Source organism: Salmo trutta, chromosome 2, assembly GCF_901001165.1.
Source record: "Salmo trutta chromosome 2, fSalTru1.1, whole genome shotgun sequence".
In the NCBI taxonomy this organism is placed as follows: domain Eukaryota; kingdom Metazoa; phylum Chordata; class Actinopteri; order Salmoniformes; family Salmonidae; genus Salmo; species Salmo trutta.
This window is the reverse complement of record NC_042958.1, coordinates 38,203,205-38,215,805: the sequence shown is the minus strand read 5'-3', so window position 1 is coordinate 38,215,805 and position 12,601 is coordinate 38,203,205. Positions and strand designations below refer to the sequence as shown.

The 12,601-nt window shown below is 42.7% G+C and overlaps 1 protein-coding gene across 2 annotated transcripts in view; it reads right to left on the bottom strand.

Annotated features, from left to right (window-relative positions):
• LOC115154990 (transcriptional activator GLI3) overlaps positions 1-12,601 on the bottom strand; it is a 186,725-nt gene that overhangs the window by 142,021 nt on the left and 32,103 nt on the right. For both annotated transcript variants that reach the window (XM_029701758.1, XM_029701765.1), the window contains exon 2: positions 9,519-9,686. In XM_029701758.1, coding sequence (XP_029557618.1) covers positions 9,519-9,645 — 127 coding nt within the window. In that variant the 5' untranslated portion in view covers positions 9,646-9,686. The remainder of the gene's footprint in view (positions 1-9,518; positions 9,687-12,601) is intronic.

Sequence of the window (12,601 nt, the reverse complement as noted above, 5' to 3'; positions counted from 1 at the left end):
ACAAGGAGACTACAAGTCTACAAGCATTGTGCAAGTCTACAAGCATATTCAATTGTAGCCCCAACCATAGACATAAATCAACAAGATCTAGCAGATCTATAAACTTCTCACAAGAAATGGCGACACCACTACCATACTATAGCTACCAGCCAGAAAGAGATGTACAAGCAGCCACTAAATTATGAAATAAATTATGATTACACAGGCATATTTTCATATCACCAACAGATCTCCTCACTGTTCCATCCCTCAGCAATAAAGTGTCTGGGTGTTCCATCCTTTCAAATCAAATCAAATTGTATTTGGCACATGCGCCGAATACAACAGGTGTAGACCACACTGTGAAAATGCACAGGAGGAGTTAAGAAAATACGTTTTAGAAAAAGTAAAACAAAACAACAATATAGTGCATTCGGAAAGTATTCAGATCCCTTCCCTTTTTCCACATTTTGTTACGTTACAGCCATAATCAAATAAAACATGTTTTTTTATTCTAATCTAATCAATCTGCAAACAATGCCCCATAAAGACAGTGAAAACAATTTTAGACATTTTAGCAAATGTATATATATTTTTTAACAGAAATAACTTATTTACATAAGTATTCAGACCCTTTGCTGTGAGACTCGAAATTGAGCTCAGGTGCATCCTGTTTCCATTGATTAGGCTTGAAATGTTCCTACAACTTGATTTTAGTCCACGTGGTAAAATAAATTGATTGGACATGATTTGGAAAGGCACAAACCTGTCTATATAAGGTCCCACAGTGCATGCCAGAACAAAAACCAAGCCATGAGGTCGAAGGAATTGTCCGTAGAGCTCCGAGACAGGATTGTGTCGAGGCACAGATCTGGGGAAGGGTACCAAAAAATGTCTGCAGCATTGAAGGTCTCCAATAACACAGTGGCCTCCATCATTCTTAAATGGAAGAAGTTTGGAACCACCAAGACTCTTCCTAGAGCTGGCCGCCCGGCCAATCTGAGCAATCGGGAGAGAAGGGCCTTGGTCAGGTAGGGGACCAAGAACCCAATGGTCACTCTGACAGAGCTCCAGGGTTCGTCTGTGGAGATGGGAGAACCTTCCAGAAGGACAACCATCTCTGCAGCACTCCACCAATCGGGCCTTTATGGTAGAGTGGCCAAACGGAAGCCACTCCTCAGTAAAAGGCACATAACAGCAGACTTGGAGTTTGCCAAAAGACACTTAAAGGACTCTCAGATCATAAACAAGATTCTCTGGTCTGATGAAACCAAGATGGAACTCTTTGGCTAGTCGGAATTGAGGGCAAGAAGAACGGAGCAAAGTACAGAGAGATCCTTGATGAAAACCTGCTCCAGAGTGCTCAGGACTTAAGACTGGGGTGAAGGTTCACCTTCCAACAGGACAACGACCCTAAGCAGACAGCTAAAACAACGCAGGACTGGCTTCGAGACAAGTCTCTGAATGCCCTTGAGTGGCCAAGCCAGAGCCCGGACTTGAACCCGATCTAACATCTCTGGAGAGACCTGAAAATAGCTGTGCAGTGCGCTCCCCATCCAACCTGACAGAGCTTGAGAGGATCTGCAGAGAAGAATGGGAGAAACTCCACAAATGTACAGTACCAGTCAAAAGTTTGGACACACCTACTCATTCAAGGGTTTTTCTGTGTCCAAACTTTTGACTGGTAAACTTTAGGCTGTAATCCCTGCCAAATGTGCTTCAACAAAGTACTGAATAAAGGGTCTGAATAATTATGTGAATGTGATATTTCCATTATTATTTTATAAATTAGCAAAAAATTCTAAAAACCTGTTTTACTTTGGCATTATGGAGTATTGTATGTAGATGGTTGAAATCTTTTTTAGCATAACAAAATTTGGAAAAAGTGAAAGGGTCTGAATACTTTCCGAATGCACTGTATATACCGGGGGTACCAGTACCGAGTCAAACTCTAGGATCCAGTTGCAGAGGGAGGTGTTTAGTCCCAGATTCCTTAGCTTAGTGATGAGCTTTGAGGGCATTATGGTGTTGAATGTGGGCCTGTAGTCAATGAACAGCATTCTCACAAAAAGGTGTTCCTTGTGTCCAGGGGGGGGGCAAAGGGCATTGTGGCGTGCAATAGAGATTGCGTCATCTGTGGATCTGTTGGGGCGGTTTATGAATTGGAGTGGATCTAGGGTTTCTGTAATGGTGGTGTTGATGTGAGCCATGACCAGCCTTTCAAAGCACTTCATGGCTACAGACACGAGTGCTACGTCATTTAGGCAGGTTACCTTGTTCTTTTTTGGCACAGAGAATATGGTGGTCTGCTTGAAACATGTAGGTATTACAGACTTGGTCAGGGACAGGTTGAAAATGACAGTGAACACACTGCTGATCAGCGCATGCTGTGAGTACACGTCCTGGTAATCCGTCTGGCCCTGCAGCCTTGTGAATGTTGACCTGTTTAAAGGTCTTACTCACATCGGCTACGGAGAGCATGATCACAGTTGTCTGGAACAGCTGGTGCTCTCATGCATGCTTCAGTGTTGCTTGCCTCAAAGCGTGCATTGAAGTCATTTAGCTCGTCTGGTACGCTCGCGTCACTGGGCAGCTCTCGGCTGGGCTTCCCTTTGTAGTCTGTTATAGTTTGCAAGCCCTGCCACATCCGACCAGCATCAGAGCTGGTGTAGTAGGATTCAATCTTAGTACTGTATTGACCCTGTCGTGTCTTTGGCTATGCCGGATTAAGTGATATGACATGCTAACTTATAAAATTATTTCTCTGTAATTAATATTACCTGATTAAGCTAATCATGTAAATGTAATTAACTAGAAAGTCGGGGCACCACAGAAGAACGTTTATAGAGCTGTTATCCTCTGAATAAACTCTTAAAATACTTAGTAATATTTTACATCGATAGCAGTCAATCTTAACCCGTATGTTGTTTCAGTCTCATCATGAAAGTTGTAAATTCTTGGTTATCTGCACGAACCCAGTCTTTACTAAAATCATCCATACATCAATTGTCTTAAAATCATTTATTTACTACACTAAGTAATTAACAGAAAACATACAAACAGCAACTATCGTCACAAATGATGGGTAGAGGAATGTGCCCTAATGGCTAACAAGCATGGCTGGTCTGTTAGACAATGGGTCATAAAACGGTAAGCTGAGAAGTTACACAGAGTTCATTAATATTAACAATTGGCAATTGAAGGCTCACTCATTCGGGAACATTTGCAATCAATATATATTTACGCTCATGTGTCGTCGGGATTCTTGTTGGAGAGTTTTGTTCTGATGGAGAGTTTGTCAGCGTTCTCTCTCTCTCTCTCGGTTAGAATGGATCTGTCAGAGCGACATCATAGAATGGATGTGGTTGGTCTTCGCGTTCGATGATATAATTTACTTAGCTGCAGACTAATAATTAATATCAAAGACTTGTTCTTATTCTGTCGATATCGATAGTCTAAAAGTTAACCACGTGGTATGGTTCACTTTCAGTAGAGTACTTGGCTGGTCAAACCTATGAGCCAACTCGCCATGGAGTGTAGGCCTGGTCTGTAGAAATGTAAATCAGGGGGTGTTTTATAGTACCCATAGAACAGGCTTGTCAAATGACGCCTGGTCCTGTATGTGTCCCGGGGGCGTGCCTATGACTGAGCTAGACTTGGTTACAGAAATATAATTCTATCACATTAACATCAGTACATAGCATCTCAATGTATTACAAATAGCTTTATCCTTAATAATACATTGTATACAACCATGTGGATTCAGTCTCATCGCTGAGGCTATCATGTAGACCGTTTTAGGGTAACATGGCTATATTGTCTCTTCTGAGTATCACAAAATTGTACCAAGCGGATCAGTTCGTAGCTGGAGTCTTCATCAATCTTCCATATCTTCTCCAGAACACACATGTCGCTAGGTTCTCCAATTCTATGAGTTGGAAGAATTTCCTTTGTCTCTCTATGAAACATGTTGTAGTAGATTCTCCTCTTGGAATTTTTACAACCCTGGGTTGGGGGGAAGGTAGGTTGGGTGATGGTACAAAGGGGAGGGGGTCAACTGTCCTTCCTGTACCCAAAGAGGCCAACGTCATGACAACCCTATACTTGTTTGATGGTTCGTTAGACGGCATAGCAGAATTTCTTATAAGCGTCCGGGTTAGAGTCCCGCTCCTTGAAAGCGGCAGCTCTACCCTTTAGCTCAGTGCGTATGTTGCCTGTAATCCATGGCTTCTGGTTGGGGTATGTACGTACGGTCATTGTGGGTACGACTTCGTCGATGCACTTATTGATGAAACCGGTGACTGATGTGGTATACTCCTCAATACCATCAGATTAATCCCGGAACATATTCCAGTCTTGGCTAGCAAAACAGTCCTGTAGCTTAGGATCTGCGTCATCTGATCATTTCCTTATTGAGTGAGTCACTGGTACTCCCTGATTTAGTTTTTGCTTGTAAGCAGGAATCAGGAGGATGGAATTATGGTCAGATTTGCCAAATGGAGGGCGAAGGAGAGCTTTGTACACATCTCTGTGTGTGGCGTAAAGGTGGTCTATAGTTTTTTTTTTTTTTTTTTTTACTCTGGTTGCACGTGTGAAATGCTGGTCAAAATTAGATCAAATGGATTTAAGTTTTCCTGCATTAAAGTCCCTGGCCACTAGGAGCGCCGCCTCATTTCTTTCATTTATATAATGATCAAGCCACTCATAAAATTTCATATTTTTTTTGTTAACAAAAAATCAGACAGGTAGAGTAGTAAATCTAAAGAGAAAAAGTGAGAGATGAAATGTGGAGAGCAGTGATGGTGGCAGTTAGTGTTAGGGATTAGGGAAAATAGGATTTTGAATAGGAATCAATTGTTTGGTCCCCACAAGGATAGTAAAACAAACGTGTGTGTGTGTGTGTGTGTGTGTGTGAGGAGGGGGGCAGGAGGACACTTTCGAGAAAGTTGATTATGAGTCCCATCAAGTGATCAATGATTTCATTAATAAGACAGATCGCAAGGCTGTCATACCACTGACAGGGTGCTGAGGGATAATCCGCTCCCTACGCTCCATTTTCCCCAACGCCCGGAAAACCGGCCTCTCTCCTCCCCTCCTCCCTGGCCATCCATTCCTCCAATATTTCCAGACACACGGAACACCACAGAAAAAGGGATGGGAGCAGAGGTGGGGGGTTTGTCTTGATGGGGGTGAGGAGGTGGGGGAGAGGGGGGCAATGAGTAAGGAACGGGGTGAGGGAGGGAGGAGAAGAAATGTGAAAATCCATTTTGAAACCCATTTTCAATTAGGGTCCACAAGCTGTTATCACAGGTGTCGCAGAATAGGGGCCCCGTAAGTGAAAATGTCTCCTATCCGTTTCTGAAATGAAACCTTATCTGAGAGGCACAAAGATGGCCGGGGACAGCGTATCTGTAAATTACTTTCCATCCCGGCTGTTAAGCGGAAACTTTATTTCTGATAGATGACATCCCCCTTCTATTTACAATTGATCATTTAAATGACTACCTAAAAAAGGTGGCCCCTCACTTTTTCTTCTTTATCTCTCCCCTCCTCTCTCTGCATCTCCCCTTCTCTCCTCTCTCTGAGATGTTATATGTTTTTAAAGCAGTCAACAGCTCTTTTTCTCTCCTAAACACTTTTGCCACGCTCTCCGTTTGGGTTAGGGATTTCGCTGGTAACCTTCTACATGTAAGCAGAAAATTCCTTCCTCTTCAAGGCTCAACTTTTGGGCCTCTGAGACTCCTGCTCCTGCCCTTCCAAGCGTGACCGTTAAAGGGATACTTCAGGATTTTGACAATGAAACCCTTTATCTACTTCCCCAGAGTCAGATAAACTTACGTATACTATATTTATGTCTCTGCGTGAAGTTTGAAGGAAGTTGCTAAATAGTGTTAACCCAATTGCTAACTAGCGCTAGCGCAATGACTGGAATTCTATGGTAACTGCTAGAATGCTATAAGATATTATAGACTTCCAGTTATTGCGCTAACAATAGTTAGCGGTGGCTCGCAAAATTACCTCTAATTCCTTCATACTGGATGCAGAGACTTAAAAATGGTATCCATGTTCATCTGACTCTGGGGAAGTAGATAAAGGGCTTCATTGCCAAAATCCCAAAGCACCTCTTTAAAAGGTTCTGAGTCCTTCCTTCATAAACTATTAGGTTCACAGCAGAGGAGGCTGGTGGGAGGAGCTATATGAGGGAGGGCTCATTGTAATGGTGGCTGGAATGGAATCAATGAAACAGAGTCAAACACTTTGTTTCAATGTGTTTGGTACCATTCCATTGATTTACATTCCTTGCCTTTACAATGATCCCGTACTCTTATAGCTCCTCCCACTAACATCCTCTGGTCTACAGAAAACCCTGCTACTTTAGGGCATGCATTCCACTACAATTTCCTAAACTAGCTCACTAACTCAAACCCTCACTTCCCCTCTCTCGCTCACTCTTTCCCTCTCTTCTAGCCCTCCCTCACTCCTCTTTGTCCCTCTCTTCCCTCACTTTCCTAATTCAGCAGCATCCATATAAAAAAATCCAATGAACCATCCAACCAGAAACTTCTTTTTTTCACCCTCTCTCTCCTCAACCAATAAGCGGGGGCCTTTCCCTCCCTTCTTTTCTAGTTTTTTTTTTATTAGCAAATTATCCCATGACGACAGGATTTATTCAGCCAAAGAGCATGGACATCTTTTTTTGGAAGGCCCGGGGAAACAACAAAAGAATCAGGAGACTTTGTGGTCCACCTGCCTGGAGAATGATGAGGGTGGGGGGAGGTCTCCCCCTTGCCCCTCCTAAAGAACACCAATCACAGCATTGTTGTGGCTCAGTCGGCCCTTTTGAGCTGCCAGGCCAGGGGAGCGGGCAAAAAGATGAATAGTACACGGGATGAAGCCACCATTTAGCCAACCATGTGGGAACGCTAGCTAGCTAGCTCCCCCTCCAAGACTCCACATTACAAAGCCAAGCAAGCTCTCTCAACTCCGACAAAACTTACATAGAAGAATAAGAGAGGAAGAGAGAGGAGTGCACGTTGGCAGAAAAGAGGGTAGTAGGATATAGAAGTGAGAGAAAAGAGAGGGTGAGAGATGAGAAAATAACGAAGGAGCAAAGAAAGGACAGAAAGGAAGAAACAAAAGTGTTCCACTGTTCTGATTTTTATTGAGTTTGGGAACTGCTCAGGACATATGTACACACACTGTTACACAGTGTATGTGTAAACTAGACCAAGGTCTAGGGTTTTAACTGAATATAAGTAGTGTTTTTAATCATGATTACAAACCACAACTAATTTACTTGTGTTAGCTATACACAATATAAAGAACCTAACCATTCTAATCTTTAGAAAGAAAAAAAGTTATATTTATGTCTTTGTTCTTTGTGTTCTGGAATTAGATTTGGGAGAGTGGTTAGTAACGTCATGAAGTCAATTTCGTCACAAAAAACATTTCATATGAAAATTGGAGTCATTTAATCAAATTATAACATCTAGGACTTGCCAACATTTGAATCAATTAAGTCCCCCAAAAACTTGGACTTAGGCTTTGTGTCTATCAGGTGAGGTTTTCCAGAAAATTATTTCCATATGCTTTAATCACAAACAAAACCAAAACACGCAATCGTGTAGTAATTGTATTGCAACAGAAAACACTTCAGCGAGCTAAAGCTAAACAGCCCATAAGTCCAACAATAACTGCTCCTAGCTTTTACTTCTTCAGTTGTAATCGTAGCATGCTGTGGTGGAGGGGTGTCCTACAGAGTTTCCCCTGTGTGGGTTCAGGGGCCACTCCTCTGCAGCATGATGGGGGAAATATTCACCTGGGCCTTCCTGAGAAGAGCCAGCCACTGGGGTTCCACAGCTGCTCACAATTACCTTTTGTTTGTATGGAGAAGGAGCCGGGACAGGGGCTACAGGGGTTAAAGTTGACAGGGGTGTAAGGTTACACCTGATAAGATGTTATGAGTTCTGGGGCAACTTAGAGAATGTGCTGTCATTAGAACCTGCACAAAAAATGTGTAAGCCATCTCTTTCTCTGTGGATCAGTATCATCCCTCATTCCTCCTATCTTTCTCTCTCGTGATCTTGGATAAGAATAGTTTTGTTTGTTTCCCTACTCTTTAACCCCAGGTATTACCCCTTGTGTAGGTTCAGATCATTGCGGGAGTACGTTTCCAAGACAAACGTTACGTTGTTAGTAGGAGTAATTACCAGAGCATTACAAAGAAAAATGCACAATCTCCAGAGCCAAATTACATCCATGCATTTTCCACACCGCAAAATTTATTTTTCACTTCTCTCATTTAATTAATAAAATAGTGTTGCCATATGGGAATGCGGACCTGGAATGATAACATTTGACATGCTACAAATCAGATGGAAGCCCAGGGCGACAGAGTGCTTCCCTACCTCTCTCTCTCTCTCTCTCCCTCTCTCTCTCTCTGCTGACACCCCTAAGTCTACTACTCCCCCCCCCCCAAAAAAATGCATAACTCTTCCAGCTGCAGCTAATGACCACAGCTGCAACTTAAGTCATGGTCATTTGTCCTCTAGGTTTGTTATGACTTTTGTCTGGCAGTCCCAGTCACTCCTGGAGATAAAATTATTTTGTTATCTAATATTCTTCATTGCTGCAGCTGTGTTGTGAGGGCCAAAAGACTGAACAATGAAAATCTTTTGTTGTGTATTCAAGATGTTGCATATATGATTGTTGTATCAAATCAAATGTATTTATATAGCCCTTCTTACATCAGCTGATATCACAAAGTGCTGTACAGAAACCCAGCCTAAAACCCCAAACAGCAAGCAATGCAGGTGTAGAAGCACGGTGGCTAGGAAAAACTCCCTAGAAAGGCCAAAACCTAGGAAGAAACCTAGAGAGGAACCAGGCTATGAGGGGTGGCCAGTCCTCTTCTGGCTGTGCCGAGTGGAGATTATAACAGCACATGGCCTAAATGTTCAAATGTTCATAAATTACCAGCATTGTCAAATAATAATAATCATAGTAGTTGTCGAGGGTGCAACAAGTCAGTAACACAAGAGTAAGTGTCAGTTGGCTTTTTCATAGCCGATCTTTGAGAGTATCTCTACCGCTCCTGCTGTCTCTAGAGAGTTGAAAACAGCAGGTCTGGGACAGGTAGCACGTCCGGTGAATAGTATTGTTTGAACTCTCTAGAACTCAACTTTCTCCAAAAGGGCCTGACCTTGTTTTCAACATAACACGTGATTGAGTTTGTAAGAATATGATTCATTCACATCCTGCATTCCACTACAAACAGCATGCTAAATGAAGAAACACCAATATCTTAAGTTTATGACCAAACCATTCAACTCCTTGCAACTTCCTGTTCGGAGTGAGACAAGACAAGAAAGCGACAGGAGAGAGATGGAAGGGACCAGTGAGGAAGAGAACAAGAGAGAGGACCAGAGAGGGTGAGGGTAAGGAAGGAAGGAAGGAAGGAAGGAAGGAAGGAAGGAAGGAAGGAAGGAAGGAAGGAAGGAAGGAAGGAAGAGTAGGTAAAAGCTGGAAACAATCCTTACCATTGGATGTAGTGCTGGAGGCCACAGCCTTCTCGCTGATGTCGGCGGACAAGCCCTTGGTTGCCACGATGGTCTCCACCTTCTTCTTCTTCTCAGCTGCAGAACTGGCCTGGGACTGGGTTTCCATGGCGACTGCTCATTCCTCAGCACCTCATGGAGACAGGACACCTGGGGGGTAGGGAACAGGTGTACAAGATGTCAACAAGAGCAGACCTACAGTATCGTCCCATTGCAGAGCTTTATTAGAGCAAACTGTCGTGCTACAGACTTTCCTAACATTCTCTCCAGATGCATTGGTCTTCCAGTGATGATTGTCCAAGGAGTGTCTATCATAGTAAATCTCTTAACACTTCTGTTTTGTTTAAAGCTTCAAGAAATTGTTAAATTGACCAATTCTTTAACAAGACAAAGTGTAATTAAGTGTAAAGACATCGTTGTTGAATTGCTCGAAAGGTTAATATCACACTCTCTCAACAATAGAGATGCAACAGTATCCCACTGGGCAAAAACAGGTTGAATCAACGTTGTTGCCACATCACCTCAACCCCAAAAATCTATGTGATGACATTGAGTCAATATGGAAAACTAACTGGATTTGCAAAAAGTCAACAACTTAAGGGCATTTCGTATTTTTTTCACCAAATATTTCACCAAAATCCAATGACATGGTGACAACCAAATGTCAATAAAAACTAGACGTTGAACTGACATCTGTGCCCAGTGGGATGTCTCCACCTCTTGAGAAACAAACTGTATGAATGCATGAAATCTAAAAGCCTTCAAGAAAACAATCCCATGGAACTGGCTCTTCATGTTTTCTGACCTCTAACCTCTATACCATAAGGAAGTCCTTCCAGTCAAATCCCCTTTTATCCCTGGCCACAGAGAGGGCCATGGGTCAATCCACCAGCTCCACTCTGTTTATTTTCACTCATAATTGTTATGTTTGATCTTCCCACTGCCCTCTCAATGCACCCAATGGGCCTTATAGCATGAATCTTCCAACCGAGATTTCTTTGATAAAGTTAAGATCATTTTGCAACCTTACAAATGGGAGAGCTAGCTAACTTCTCATCTCACCCAATTTTGAACTATGACATAGTAAACTTCTGGTAATGTGGGGGAATTAAGTTCTATACATTTTATTTCAAAGTATATTAGTTAAAGAAGTTGCTGTTCAGTAAGTTCAGGTTATACTGTATCTTAGAGTACATGGAAGTGAAGGTTCTGGGTACGGATAATTCCTCCTCTTCCAGAGAGAAAGAAAAAACCTTCAGGGGATACTACAGCGAGAGAAACATTCACAACCTCAAAAAATTAAGGCTCGTCTGTGGTGCTTTTGGGAATATCATGGTGCCTGGCAATTTTTCCTTCTCTCAAAGAACAAACGTTGTTTCGGTTAATGCTGTCTCTCCGTTTTGAAGGGCAAATCTGGGTTTGGTACATAGATTTTCGGACTAGAATCTCAGATTGCCTCTTTAAGAGATTCAGCCAACAGTCTATAGTAGCAAACCGTCTCAGTTCAGTTCAGAACCTCTATTTGGGTCAAATCATCCCTGAACCCTAGCCATGGAGACAGCAACCAAACATGCTAAACCACAACATAAAACATGGGATAATTTAAATCCACTGCAAGCCCATCACTTAGGCCCCGAAACACACCATTGTTCAAGGATAATTGCTGGAAATATTTAGTCTGTGCAACATTTCTTTGAAAATAGAGTCCTAATTGCCTAACGATACTATTTAATTGCCTTCCATCCCATAAACACTAGCAGATTATAAAGAGGGGAGTTGGTGAATAGGGCTGAAATACACAGGGCTGATGTTGAATTTAGAGGAGAATGGGATGGTGTTACCAAAACTCTCCTGGGAGGGCGGTGTAGGGGGGGGGGGGGCAACTTCAGACAAACAAGGTGCGCTTTGTTAGTTTTTTTCCAAACCTCCTGCCGTCCATTCTAAGCCGACAACAACATCTGTAAGCAATCGTAGATTGCCCCCCCACCCCCACCCCCCCAAAAGAAACGAAGCACAATTACTCCCCGACCAATCAAGACAGAATTAAACAAACTCTTCCTCTAATCAGTCCCACATGAATACATGTGTACCATGTCACTCCAGACCTAATTTCTATCTTTCGACAACAGATCTCATCTCAAATCACTGGTATGCGTTTGATGAGTGTTTTAGTTTTGGGGTTAGTTTCAGAACTTTTTTCAATTTTTGTAGAACAACAAGAGTGAGTGTGTATGTGTGAGTTCCTGAGCACTCGATCGATGCAGGTCCTGGGTTGAGAGAGACAGCAAGCCACTCACCCACTTTCATTGGCCTGCAACCATAGAAACTCAAAATGTGAGGCACTCCTCTGACATTCTGTCTCTGGCAGAGGGGAGATCAGACAAAGGTTTTTTCTGCCCTCTTAAATTGCACCATTCTGATGATTGAACTCCTTGCAAAAGAGAAGACGAAGGTGCTTTTGCCGGTGTTTGCGTGTGTCCCTGCGTGGGTGCGAGGTGCGTGCCAGCGTAAGTATGCGTGCTTGGGCTCCCTTCCTTGTTTGAACTTCTAAACCTCTCTACCTCCCTCCCCCCAGGTGAGTTAGAAAAGGTTGGAAGAAAGGAGGGATATTCAGATTCAGAAGAGAAATATATTGGGGGAGGAGTGCGGGGTGAGGAGAAAAGCAGGGGCATACACATTCCATTGGTAGAACAAATATTCACAGCTCCTGGCCACTCAAGCGTGGCTGACCACTCTTTTGTGTTGCGAAGCATTCAGAGCAGTCCACCGCTACACCCAATCACCCCATCCTGCAAGTGTTTGTCTGTCTGTCTGTCATTCTCTCATTCTGTTTTTCTTTTAACCTTCTCTTTACACTTCTTGGTTACTTTTATCAGTCTTCACACTCAAGCAACGCAAAGTTGAAAGATGGCGCCGAAGAACATGGCTGACGTTTTACATTCTCCCAACCAATTGTGCTATTAGCTTTTATTTTTTAGCATTTTGTGTAACTTATTTTTTAAGTTATTGTGTACATAATGTTGCTGCTACCGTCTCTTATGACCGAAAATAACTTCTGGAAATCA